We start from the raw sequence: 14,269 nt of genomic DNA on the forward strand, positions 1-14,269 counted from the left end.
CTGAACCCATGAATCACAACTACTGAACCCATTCTCTAGGGCCCACATGCTGCAACTATTGAGGCCCTGAGCTACTGAGCTCCCTAGAGTCCATGCTCTAAAGCAAAAGAAGCCACTGCCACGAGAAGCCTGCGTAGTGCAATGAAGAGTAGCCCTCATTCACTGCAACTAGAGAAAGCCCACGAACAGCAATGAAGACCAAAAAAATTAATTAATTTTAAAAAAAACACAAATAACAAATGTTGGCAAGGATGTGAAAAAAGGTAACCTCATGCACTGCTGGTTGTAATTTAAGTTGATATGGCCAGCAAAGAAAGTAATAGGCTCCTCAAAAAATTAAAATCAGGAGAAGGAAATGGTAACCCACTCCAGTATTCTTGCCTGGAAAAGTCCATGGACAGAGGAGCTTGGCAGGCTGCAGTCCATGGGGTTACATGACTGAGCACATGTGCATGAGGGTGGAGGGTGATGGGTTGTAGCAATAACCTGGTAGAACTGGAAAAAAAAAAAACAATTAAAATCAGAACTACCATATGATCCAGCAAGTCTGCTTCCTGGTCTTTTTCTGAAGAAAACAAATACACTAATTTGAAAAGATATATGCACCCTTATGTTCACTGAGCATTTTTACAATAGCCAAGATATGGAAGCAACCTAAGTCAACAGATGACCAGGTTAAAAAGATGTGACATATACATACACATACACATACATACTGGAATATTACTCAATAGAAAAGAAAATTCTCCATTTGCAACAACATGGATAAATCTAGAAGGTATTGTGCTGTGTGAAATAAGTCAGAGAAAGATAAATACCATATAATTTCACTTATAAGTGGAATATAAATACTAAAACAAATGAATAAACAAAACAGAAACAGAGTCACAGATACAGAAAACAAATAGGCAGTTGCCACAGGGAAGGCAGGTTGGGAATGAGTAAAAGCGGTAAGGGATATTAAGAGGTACAAACTTCCAGGTACAAAATAAACAAGTCACAGGAATTAAATGTACAAGAGAATGGGGAATATAGTAAATAATAATAACAATACAATACATTTTATGGTGACAAATGACAACTAGATTTATCATATTGATCATTTTGCAATATAAAGAAGTATCAAATTACTATGTCATGCACCTGGAACTAACACAGTATTGTAGATTAGTTATAATTCAGTAATGGAAAAAGGAATTCTTACAAAACTCCAACAGATAAGTGGATCTAAAGAAAAATAGATAATTCACAAAGGAGGAAATACAATTAAACATAGGAGAAAATGTTTAACTTTACCAGTATATATATATATATATATATATATATATATATATAAAGTTAAAGCAATTGAATTCTCATCTTTCATTTATTTTGTCTCTTATTAAGTCAGTCCGATCCCCACCCCAGTGTTTTTAACTTACATCTAAGACTTATATGGATGAAGTGAAACGAAAATTATACATTGGTAATCACAGTGTACCTTGGGATTGCCCTTTAAGGAAGCAATATGACAGTATGTATTGTGACTGAAAATATTTGTATTAGAAATAATAATGCAAAAAAATCAATAAAATTCTGAAAAAGAAGAGTAATAGAAAGGTTTAGAACTATCTGATTTTGAAATATATTACAAACCTATAATACTTAAAGCAGTATGGTACTTACAAATGAACAGACATATATAAATGAAATAAACCAACTCACCAAAATAGAAATAAACCCACAAAATGCATACAAGAACTTAGTATATATTAACAGCAGATTCTTAAATCTACAAGAAAAAAAATCTACAATAAAAACAACAAACTATCTTAAATCTACAATAAAAACAAACCATCAATAAATGGTTTGGGTCAACTGAGAAACCAAATGGAAAATTAAATAAAATGTGGCATCTACCTTACTTCCTGTAACAACAACAACAAAAAAATTCCAGACGATCAAAGACATATCCATGGGGGGTGGGAGGAAATATAATATTACAGTGTATTAGAAGGGGACTTTCCTGGCAGTCCCCTGGTTAAGACTTTGCCTTTCAGTGCAAGGGATGTGAGTTCAATCTCTGGTCAGGGAGCTAAGATCCCATATGACACGTGGACAAAAAGAAAACAAACATAAAAAACAGAAGTGGGCTTCCCTGGTGGCTCAGTAGTAAAGAATATGCTCCTGCCAATGCAGGAGACACGGGTTTGATCCCTGGTCCAGGAAGAAGTGTGTCACAACTATTGAACCTGTGCTCTAGAGCCCGGGAACCACAACTACTGAAGGTCATGCGCCCTAGAGCCTGTGCTCTGCAACAAGAGAAGCCACTGCAATAAGAAGCCTATGCACCGCAACTAGAGAGTAGCCCCTGGCCACCACAACTAAAGAAAGCCCTTGTGCATCAATGAAGAACAAGTACAGCCAAAAATAAGTAAATAAATAAAATTATTTTTAAGAAAGCTTTCCCTTAAAGAAGCAACATTATAACAAATTCAATAAAGACTTTAAAAACTGGTCCACATAAAAAAAATTCTTCATGAAAAATGTACTACAAGGCAGCATGAGAGAATGTTATTTATGATCTTGAACAGAAAACCTTCAAATATGACAGAAACCCAAGCCATAAAAGAGCTCAATAAATACAGCTACATAAAAATTAAAATATATCATGAAAATAGTCAAAAAAGACAGTGATAAACTACAGAAATCTATTAAAATCTACTAATCAACAAAAGGTTGATTTTTTTAAACATATAGAGTACCCATACAATAAAGAAAATACTAGACAACTGAGCCCTGGCAAATGGATTAAGGGTATGAGGAATTTCATAGAAAAGGAAATGCAAATGGCTCTAAGCAGCGTATATAAAAGATACTCAAACTCACTCATAACAAAAGAAATATAAATTAAGTTACGAGATACATTTTTCACCTATTACATTGGTAAAAAAAAAACCCACCAAGCTTGAAAAAACATCAGGCACTCTCATTCAATTTTCATCGGAGTATAAAATGGTACAACTATGGTGGCTTAGGCTGTAAAGAATCCACTTACAATGCAGGAGACCTGCGTTTGATCCCCGGGTTGAGAAGATCCCCTGGAGAAGGGAATGGCTACCTACTCCAGTATTCTTGCCTAGAGAATTCCATGGACAAAGGAGATTGACAGGCTACAGCCCATGGGATCGCAAAGAGTCGGACACAACTGAGCCACTAACACTTTCACACTTTGACTGTGCTGTGCTGTGCTAAGCTGCTAAAGATGTGTCCAACTCTGTGTGACCCTATGGACCGTAGCCTACAAGGCACCTATATCCATGGGATTCTCCAGACCAAGAATACTAGAGTGGGTTGCCATGCCCTCCTCCAGGGGATCTGCCCCACCCAGGGATCAATCCCACATCATTTATGTCTCCTGCATCAGCACACGGGTTCTTAACCTCTAATGCTACCTAGGAAGTTCCCATACTTTCACTACAAAAGGCAATTTGCCAATATTTATCCAAAGTAAAAATGCACATATCAAAAACATCAAAATAACATTCTTTTTTACTCAGTATTTCATTTGTAGAAATTTATTCTATAGATATATGGTATGCTGATGAATAAAGATATTCACTGGAGCAGTTTATAATAAGCAAGGAGTGGAAGCAAACTAAACAACCATCTATATGTGACTAATTAATAAATTGTAGAGAATCCCCTGGTAGTCCAGGGGTTAGCACCCTGCCTTTCTACTGCAGGGGGCAAGGGTTCGATTCCTGGTTGGAGAATGAAGATACCACAAGTCACATGCCCCGCCCCGCCCCCCAAAAAATTGTACAAATCCATAATACAGATTGCCATAAACTGTTCTTTCAAAATGGGGCAATTTCGTTTATAATGCTATTTAATAATTTACAATATAAAGTAAATAAGGTAAAAAGTTATCAAAAACTATTTTTAGTAACTAGCATTTGTATCTGTGTTTTTAAGTACATCTAAAATGATATGTTTATATACATATATAGATTTTCACTGAAAGGATATACTAAAGGCTGGTAACAATGATCAACTCCAAGGAACAACTGGGTGGCTGAGGAAGAGGAATGTAAAGGAGAGTATATATTTCACTATATATCCTTTTGGAACTTTTAAACTTTATACCATATTCAGACATTGCTTATTAAAAAATTAAACAGTTTAAAAATGTAAGTTCTTTAAGGGTCAAAAAATTTTTTTTAATTTCATGTTTCAAATTATAATTTAACTTTTTGATCTCTTTCCAAAGAGATCAAATAATGAAATAATCTCAATGTGTGAAAAGCTTTATACTCGAAAGATGTTTACTGTTACAATATTTACAACAGCAAACAAACAGCAGAAGAATGGTAAAGATAACAAAAGAAATATGTAACTATTAAAATAAACTCTATAAAGCATACACTTAAAAAAATTAAAAAAACAAAACAAAAAAACAACAACAAATAAAAACATACACTTAAATACAGCAATATTTATGGGATATGTTTACATATAGTGATATAAAAAAACAAAACCTGAGCAAAGAAAAAAGAGAGAACTGAATTAGTTTCTATAGAAATACAGACTTTTTTTAAAAAGTCCAAAAACAAAACCAGTAATAGCAGCAGCTAACATTTGAGCACCTACATACATGACATGTGAAGAATTTTACATGCACTAATACATTTAATCCTAATAATATCCATGCTAGCTAGGTAGGTACTAATATATTTATATCCTGTTCTTGTTGTTCAGGTGCCAAATCATGTCTGATTCTTTGCGACGCCATGGACTGCAGCACACCAGCTTTCCCTGTCCTTCACCATCTCCTGGAGTTTGCTCAAACTCATGTCCATTGAGTCAGTGATACCATCCAACCATCTCATCCTCTGTCACCTCCTTCTCCTGCTTTAGTCTTTCCCAGCATCAGGGTCTTTTCCAATGAGTCAGCTCTTCCCATCAGGTGGCCAAAGTTTTGGAGCTTCAGCTTCAGCATCAGTCCTTCCAATGAATATTCAGGGTTGATTTCCTTTAGGATTGACTGGTTTGATTTATTTGCTGTCCAAGGGACTCTCAAGAGTCTTCTCCAGCATTACAATTCAGAAGCATCAATTCTTCGGTACTCAGCCTTTTTTACTGTCCAGCTCTCACATCTATTCACGACCACTGGAAAAACCATAGCTTTGACTATACAGACCTTTGTTGGCAAAGTGATGTCTATGCTTTTTAATAGGCTGTCTAGGTTTGTCATATCTGAGGTTAATGATATTTCTCCCAGGAATCTTGATTCCAGCTTGTGCTTCATTCAGCCCAGCATTTTGCATGATGCACTCTGCATATAAGTTAAATAAGCATGGTGACAATATACAGCCTTGACATTCTCCTTTCCCAATTTGGAACCAGTCCGTTGTTCCATGTCTGGTTCTAACTGTTGCTTCTTGACCTGCATACAGGTTTCGCAGGAGGCAGGTAAGGTGGTCTAGTATTCCCATCTCTTTAAGAATTTTCCACAGTCTACACAGTCAAAGGCTTTAGCATAGTGAATGAAGCAGATGTTTTTCTGGAATTCTCTAGCTTTTTCTATGATTTTGGCACTCTGGTTCCTCTGCCTTTTCTAAATCTAGCTTGTACATCTGGAAGTTCTCAGTTCACATACTGTTGAAGCCTAGCTTGAAGGATTTTGAGCATTACTCTGCTAGCATGTGAAATGAGTGCAATTTTGTGGTAGTTTGAACATTCTTTGGCCCTTCTTTGGGATTTGGATGAAAACTGACCTGTTCCAGAAATATCAATAACCTCAGATATGCAGATGATACCCACCCTTATCACAGAAAGCAAAGAAGAATTAAAGAGCCTCTTGATAAAGGTGAAAGAGGTGAATGAAAAAGCTGGCTTAAAACTCAACATTCAAAAAAATGAAGATCATGGCATCTGGTCCCGTCACTTCATGGCAAATAGATGGGGAATCAATGGAAACAGTGACAGGCTTTATTTTGGGGGGCTCCAAAATCACTGCAGATGGTGACTGCAGTCATGAAATTAAAGGCCGCTTGCTCCTTAGAAGAAAAGCAATGACAAACCTAGATAGCATATTAAAAAGCAGAGACATCACTTTGCCAACAAAAGTCCTTATAGTCAAAGCTATGGTTTTTCCCTTGGATACTGTCTTGGATACTGTTTTTCCCTTGGATACTCCTTACTAGGAGATCCAACCAGTCATTCCTAAAGGAAATCAGTCCTGAATATTCATTTGAAGGACTGATGCTGAAGCTGAAGCTCCAATACTTTGGCCACCTGATGTGAAGAGCTGATTCAATGGAAAAGACCCTGATGCTGGGGAAGATTGAAGGCAGGAGGAGAAGGGGACGAGAGAGGATGAGATGGTTGGATGGCATCACTGACATGAGTTCGAGCAAGCTCTGGGAGATAGTGAAGAACACGGAAGCCTGGCATGCTGCAGTTCATTGGACTGCAAACAGACATAACTGAGTGACTGAAAAACAAAAGGATCTGTCATAGCTCTTCTTCCAAGGAGCATCTTTTAATTGCAAGATTGCACTTAAGATCTACAGTGATTTTGGAGCCCAATAAAATAAAAATCCCCTGTTCCCACTTTTTCCCATCTATTTGCCATGAAGTGATGGCACCAGATGCCATGATCTTCATTTTTTGGATGTTGAGTTTTAAGCGAGCTCTTTCACTCTCCTCTTTCATCTATATCTTACTAATGTGAATAAAGAGACTCAGGGAGAGGTTCAGTTCAGTTCAGTCGCTCAGTCCTGTCTAACTCTTTGCGACCCCATGAATCGCAGCACGCCAGGCCTCCCTGTCCATCGCCATCTCCCAGAGTTCACTCAAACTCACGTCCGTCGAGTCGGTGATGCCATCCAGCCATCTCATTCTCTGTCGTCCCCTTTTCCTCCTGCCCCCAATCCCTCCCAGCATCAGAGTCTTTTCCAATGAGTCAACTCTTCCCATGAGGTGGCCAAAGTACTGGAGTTTCAGCTTTAGTATCATTCCTTCCAAAGAACATCCAGGGCTGATCTCCTTCAGAATGGACTGGTTGGATCTCCTTGCAGTCCAAGGGACCCTCAAGAGTCTTCTCCAGCACCACAGTTCAAAAGCATCAATTCTTCGGTGCTCAGCTTTCTTCACAGTCCAACTCTCACATCCATACATGACCACTGGAAAAACCATAGCCTTAACTAGACGGACCTTTGTTGGTAAAGTAATGTCTCTGCTTTTCAATATGCTATCTAGGTTGGTCATAACTTTTCTTCCAAGGAGTAAGCGTCTTTTAATTTAGGTGTCTGGAATCAGAGTTGAGTCCAGGCAAGATGACTTCAAGACCATGTTTAGGAAATGGAACCATGAGTATCTTTTTCTTCCTTCTTTATGTTTTTCAGTAGTTTCAGGTTTCTTACTAAATTTAAAAAAGTACTATTTTCACAATGAAAGAGAATTATTAGAGAAATAACGTGTCAATGTTTTTTTTTTTTGGTAAAAGTGGTAATGTTAACATGTGGGAAAGATTAAATCTTTTGTCTTCCAAAAAGGATTCCTTTTGAGAATTCTAACAAAGGCCAGACATATTATTTTGGTAGGGCTGATATTAAAATAACCTTCCCTGATTATCTCTAAGACTCTTCAGATGGGCGGGAGTATCTATAAGGAAGGATCCAGGCTGACAGTTGGCCCTGGATGATCATCCTACGTCCTCATACTCAACAGTTCTTCCACCTGAATGAGCAATGTTGAGGCATCGAGTATGTGAATAAATACAAATCTTCTATTTAGAAAATTTAGATATCATGAGAAATAAAAATGATTAACAAAATTCAAGTATATATCTAATTTTATCATTTGATTATATAAATTATACACAAAAACAATGCTGAGCAATTAAAGGATGCAATGATTGAAAATGTACTTAGAATGTTTTTTTTAAGAGTCAAAACACAGCAAGAAAATAAGCACAGTTGACCCTGGAGCAACAGAGATTTGAACTGTGGGGGTCCACTTACGTGGAGACTTTTTTCAATAGTAAATATGACAGTATTACACAATCCACAACTGGCTGACCACAGGATGCAGAAATCACAGATACAGAGGAACTGAGGATACGAGGGCCTACTATAAATTATATGCCAGATTTTTTTAAGTATTTATTTATTTTGGCTGCACTGGGTCTTAGTTGTTGCACATGGGAGCTCTTAGTATGCCAGACTTTTGACTGTGCAAAGGGTCAGTGCCCCTAAGTCCTACTCTTACTCAAGGGTCAACTGTAATCAAATGTCATACAAAAGAAAGTATCTAAAATGTATATAAAATAGCTTTTTAAAATGACTTTCTATATATTTCAAAGAATATTTTAATTCTGAAAGCTATAGACAGTATTCTTTAGTATGAATAAAAAGACTTCTTACAAAAGGATCTGCTGGTTTTTGCTTACAAAGTTCTGTGAGTCCTTTAAGCAGAGTTGGCGTTACATACAAATTTAAATAGTCCTTAGCAGCTTGTCCAACTGGAATGGGCTCAACAATCACTGCAAATACAAATGTATTCCCGTTAAAGCTAACATAAATGATGAACTATTATACGGTCATTAAAAAGGACACATTCAAAGAAATTTTAATGACATGAGAAATACTTGGTTTTTCTTTTTTAAAAAAAGTAAACAGAAATAGATACATAGCAAATAGTTCGTTCAAAAACACAATCACACACACACAAAAATAAGACTCATACAAATAGCAAAAAATACATCAATATATTGATAGTGCTCACACATAAGATTCTGATTATGATTTCAATAATCTCTTTTTTTGTATTTCCATTTCCATTTTTTAACAGTAAATATATAATGGACAATGTTATGAAAAGCTAAAAGAATAAATATAATCTAGATTAATTCATCACAAAAATTAACTCCTGTCAACAAAATGGAGGCAGTTTGCACAGTGGAAAATCCCATGGACAGAGGAGCATAGTAGGCTACAGTCCATGGGGTCGCAAAGAGTCAGACACGACTGAGCGACTTCACTTCACTTCACAGATACAAGTGAATAATACATGCTTCTTGCTCTCTTATAAACTATTGAATATACATATAAATTCTATTTCTATGATAGTATATATTAATATTGCCACTTATTTTTCAATTGTAAAATAAATTATCTAAGATTTAAGGAAATTTTAGTCTTTTCAGCTTTGTTTGAACACTATAGGTGACCCAGACTTGCAATACAACAAAAAACATTTTTCTACCAGAAACAAAAAGGATCCCAGTATCTCTACATCCTTGCCATTGATCATAGCTATTCTAGTGGATAAGCAAAGGTATCTCATGGTGCTTTCGATTTGCATTTCCTCACTGATTATGCTGAGCACTTTTTCATGTACTTATTAGCCTGTTATCTTTTGTGAAATGCCTATTCAAATCTTTTGCACAGTTTTTAATTCAGTTGTTTGTATTGAGTTGTAAAAATTCTTTATATTAATATATTCTAGATACAAGTGCTTTATCTGATATATGATTTGCAAGTATATTCTCCCAGTCTATGATTTATCTTTTCATACATTTAATGACGACTTTTAAAGAAGAAAAGCTTTTATTTTGATGTAGTCCAATGTGTCAATATTTTATTTTACAGATTGTATTTGTGATGTCATATATAAGAACTCTTTGTTCAACTCAAGGTAATAATGATTTTCTATATTTTCTTCCAGTTAGAAGAGTTTGTGATATGAGCTCCCTTTTGCTTAGCAGTCAGTCAGGAATGATATACAAAACCCTATATGATGGGTCACTAAAGCAAGTTATAAAGATATTCTAGGACATATTCCTAATCCTTGAAAAAGCTGGTGCTCTTCCTAAAAACCAAAGCTAGTTTTTAGCTCTTTTTTTTTTTTTAGTTTTTAGCTCTTATGTTTAGGTCTATTTGTGTGTGGTATGAAGCAAGGGTCTATACTGGTTTTTGTTTTCGCATGTGGATATCCAGTTGTCTTTGCACCATTTGTTGAAGAGATCACCCTCTCCCCATCAAATTGTCTAGGCACTTTCATGGAAAATCAATTGGCCATAAATGTAAGAATCTACTTCTAGATTCTCAATCCTGCTTCATTGATCTTTATGTCTATACCTACGTCAGGACCATACAGCCTTAATTACTGTGGTTTCATTAACAGGTTGAAATCAGGTTAGTGGAAGTCTTCCAACTTCGTTCTTCGCTTTCAAAATTGCCTTAGCTCTTCTAGATCCTTTACAATTCCATATACATTTTGGAACTGACTTGTTAATTTCTACATAAAAGCATGCATAGACTTTGATAGGGACTGCATTAAATTTATCCATCAATTTGGAGTGAACTGTCATCTTGACAATATTGACTCTTCTGATCCAGGAAAGTGTTAGTTGCTCGGTTGTGTCCCACTCTTTGCAAACACACAGATTGTAGCCCGCCAGGCTCCTGTGTTCATGGAATTCTCCAGGCAAGAAAACTGGAGTGCATTGCTATTTCCTTTTCCAAGAGACCTTCCTCACTCAGGGATCGAACCCAGGTATCCCACATCACAGGCAGATTCTTTACCACCTGAGCCAGCAGGGAAGCCCCTAAAAGGGGATGTCTATTTATTTAGATATTCTTTCATTTCTCTCAGCAACATTTTGTTTTGTACTCTTCAGTGCACAAGAATTGCACTTCTTTTGTTAAATTTATTCTTAAATATCTTATTGTTTTTGATGCTATTGTGAATAAAATTGTTCATCTTCATTTTTGGATTCTCTATTTTTGAAAATCATTTATTATTTGTCTCTGGCTATTTATTATTTGAATTTTGGAGACTTTCCACTAACCTGATTTCAAAACCTTTAATGAGGAACAACTGACACTTGGCTGCTGGGGAAGGGAGGCCAAGCCTGGCTGGTACCCTGAGGCCTGGGAGACTTGGATCTTCAGATAATATCAGAATTCCTCCTGGGAACATTGACTCTATCTATGTTTGGTACCTCTGAGATGAACTGATATTTCTCTGAGATGAACTGATGAATTGGAGCTATGGTACAAAAGAAGAAGTGCTGTCCTTGGTTACTTGACTACTTAATGATTGAAGGGGTCAGGCACACAAGCAGTAATAGTGTGGCCCAGATTCTGGAACTGCTACTTGATGAGTACTGTGTGCAACAGCTAAAGAAGTTTGAGGGCGAGACCTTAGTGTCAGTCATTGAAGAGGGCCCGGAACTTCCAGAAGACGAGGAGAAAAAGAAATAGGAAGAGGGCCTCCCTAGTGGCTCAGTGGTAAAGAATTCATCTGCCAGTGCAGGAGACAAGGGTTTGATCCTTGGTCCAGGAGGATCCCACATGCTGTAGAGCAACTAAGCCCGTGTGCCATACTAAGCCTGTGCTCTGGAGCCTGGGAACTCCAACTACTGAGTTCACATGCAGAAACTACTGAAGCCCATGCACTGCAGAGCCCATACTCTGCAACAAGAGAAACCACTACAATAAGAAGCCCATGCACTGCAACTAGAGAGCAGACCCGCTTGCAGCAAGTAAAGAAAAGCCTACACAATAACAAAGACTCAGCACAGCCAAAAATAAATAAGAAACAGGAAAAGAAAAAGTTTCAAACCCTCTGCAAAAGAGATGGTTGTATCAAACCTACTGGTGACATCCCTGTGCTGCATTGTCACGAGCACGTACAGCTGGATAGCAAACATGGAAAGAATCATGAAGGCTCAAACCCTAAGAGACAACTCAACAACAGGTCATAGTGATAGTAAAGTTGCTCAGTCGTGTCCGACTCTTTGCAACCCCATGGACTGTAGACTTCCAGGCTCCTCTGACCATAGGATTTTCCAGGCAAGAATACTGGAGTGGGTTGCCATTTTCTTCTCCAGGGGGTCTTCCCAATCCAGGGATCAAACCCAGGTCTCCCGCATTGCAGGCAGTCTCTTTACCATCTGAGCCACCAGGGAAGCCCTGGCAGCAAAGAAGCACCTGGAGGTAAACCCCAGACCATTTCCTCATCAAGACCCTGAAGCAAAAGGCTGATAATAATGACAAGTCTTTGAAGGACCAGGTCATCCTACTGTATGAAGTGGCTCTCCTATCTTGACTTTGGTCTGGAGGATCCCCAGACCCATGCTAACAGGGTCTACAGGATGATCAAATTTGGTCTTGGTATCCACGAGAATTACCCCACTACAGACAACAGCAGTGCTGCCATAGCTGAGATGTTGCCCTTGGAAGGAGATGATGACCGTTCTCATATGGAAGAAGTAGACTAAGCTCTGCCTGAGGATTACGTGGTTACGTGTTCAACACTCTATCTCCATTTCTTCTGATAACATGTTTTCACATATTTATTTTTATTAGCATTTAAAAACACGTATGGCACGACAACTGCTTTAGGGGAAAGTTAAGATTTCTATTAAGTGTGATACTTTAGGCACTGAAGTAGAGCTAGCTTTTTTTTCCTAGTTTCATGTTGGCTTATTTTAACAGACAGAAGTAGTGTTTGTTGTACCGTGTATGTAACCTGTGTTAACTTCTCAATCTGAAGTGTTTAGCTATCAAGCAGATTCTTTAGTGGACCAAATCTCATCACTAAAGTGTTCTGAAGTATATACCTTGATGTTTAAAAGAAAAGTACTCATTAAAGCAACTTTCATTTTCTGCGATCTACTTTTTAAACCTTCCAACCCCTGCAGTCATAGTACCGCATGTGCCAGGACCCTAGAAATTAGTATGTTAAACTGAACCAACTTGATGGGAGTCACTATCCATATATAGGGATTGTTTATAAAGAAAAATAATATTTAGAATAGCAAAATTATAAGCTTACCTAGGCATGCTGCAAAGCCATTTGAAAAATAACTCAGAACAAGTTTTGTGAGTGGAAATGTGGTGTTCAAGCCACACACTTAAGAGTTGGAACAAATACAGATATATAAAAAAGAAAAAAATGCTATTATGAAACCACAATATTAAGACTGTATGGTACTGACATAAGAACAGACAATAAAGATCAATGAAGCAGAACTGAGAATCTAAAAGTAGATACTTACATATATGGCCAACTGATTTTTGACAACAGAGTTGGATGAATTAATGAGAAACTAAAACGTGCTTTCACGTTTCTCACATAAATAAATTTTCACTGTACTTTTAAAGGCTTTTTCATGGCAGAAGTTATACATTGCATTGTATATTTATTTTTCTGGCCTTTTAAAATAAAATCATCTTGACAGAGCAGGGATATCTTATTCATTTTTGTATTTCTGGCACAACTCAATAACTCAATAAACTTACTGAATGAATGGAATGTAGTAAAGCTTTGAATCAGCAATCCCTATCAAAAAGGAAGAGCACTAGCTTTTTCAAGAATTTAGGAATATGTCTTAGAATATCTTTGTAACTTGCTTTAGTGACTTATAGTATAGGGTTCTGTACATAGTTCCTCACTGCTAAGCAAGAAGGAGCTCATATCACAAACTCCAAAAACCTTCTCTCAAGGACTTCACATTCTCATAGCAAGAGATCTGCGGTGTAGTAGGTAATCATTTATATCTATCCTACAACTGCTGCTTCTCAAATGTCTAAGAGGATTAATTAATTAATAATATCAAAAGCAATACAAACTAACAGTCTAAGGATATAACCCTATGAGTAAGACGGGCTTCTAAAAAATTTGTTCCACTTAAGATAAATGAGTTTTTAACTCTATTTTAGTTAAAAGCTAAGGAGAAAAAGTATAATTCACTAGTAGGACAAAATCTAAACATCTACCACATCAAAAAGACATCTCATGTTCAAGATGTGCCCCCAAATAATACAGAAGCAGGAGAAATACAAGCAGGAGTGATAGATGAAACAAGACTGGTCTAAACCAACTATACTTCCATTTTTTTTTTAAAAAAGCAGACAGACCAAAATCATTGAAACTGAATGATGGGTTCATTAGTGGCTTATTATACTATGTGATCTTCATTGTTGTTCACTCAGTCATGTTTGACTCTTTGTGACCCCATGGACTGCAGCACGCCAGGCTTCCCTATCCTTCACCATCTCCCCAAGTTTGTTCAAACTCATGTCCATTGAGTTAGTGATGCCATTCAACCATCTCGTCCCCTGTCATCCCCTTCTCCTCCTGCTTTCCCAGCATCGGGGTCTTTTCTAATGAGTCAGCTCTTCCCAACAGGTGGCCAAAGTACTGGAGCTTCAGCTTCAGTCCTTCCAATGAATATTCAGGACTGATTTCCTTTAGGATGGACTGGTTTGAT

General features: G+C 37.1%; 1 protein-coding gene across 3 annotated transcripts in view; it reads right to left on the reverse strand.

Moving 5' to 3' along the window:
* NME5 (NME/NM23 family member 5) overlaps positions 1 to 14,269 on the reverse strand; it is a 29,175-nt gene that overhangs the window by 6,155 nt on the left and 8,751 nt on the right. For 2 of the 3 annotated variants that reach the window (XM_061423621.1, XM_061423622.1), the window contains exon 5: positions 8,412 to 8,530. In XM_061423621.1, coding sequence (XP_061279605.1) covers positions 8,412 to 8,530 — 119 coding nt within the window. The remainder of the gene's footprint in view (positions 1 to 8,411; positions 8,531 to 14,269) is intronic. The other variant, XM_061423623.1, reaches the window with a different exon arrangement.

Source organism: Bos javanicus, chromosome 7, assembly GCF_032452875.1.
Source record: "Bos javanicus breed banteng chromosome 7, ARS-OSU_banteng_1.0, whole genome shotgun sequence".
NCBI classification, from domain to species: Eukaryota; Metazoa; Chordata; class Mammalia; order Artiodactyla; family Bovidae; genus Bos; species Bos javanicus.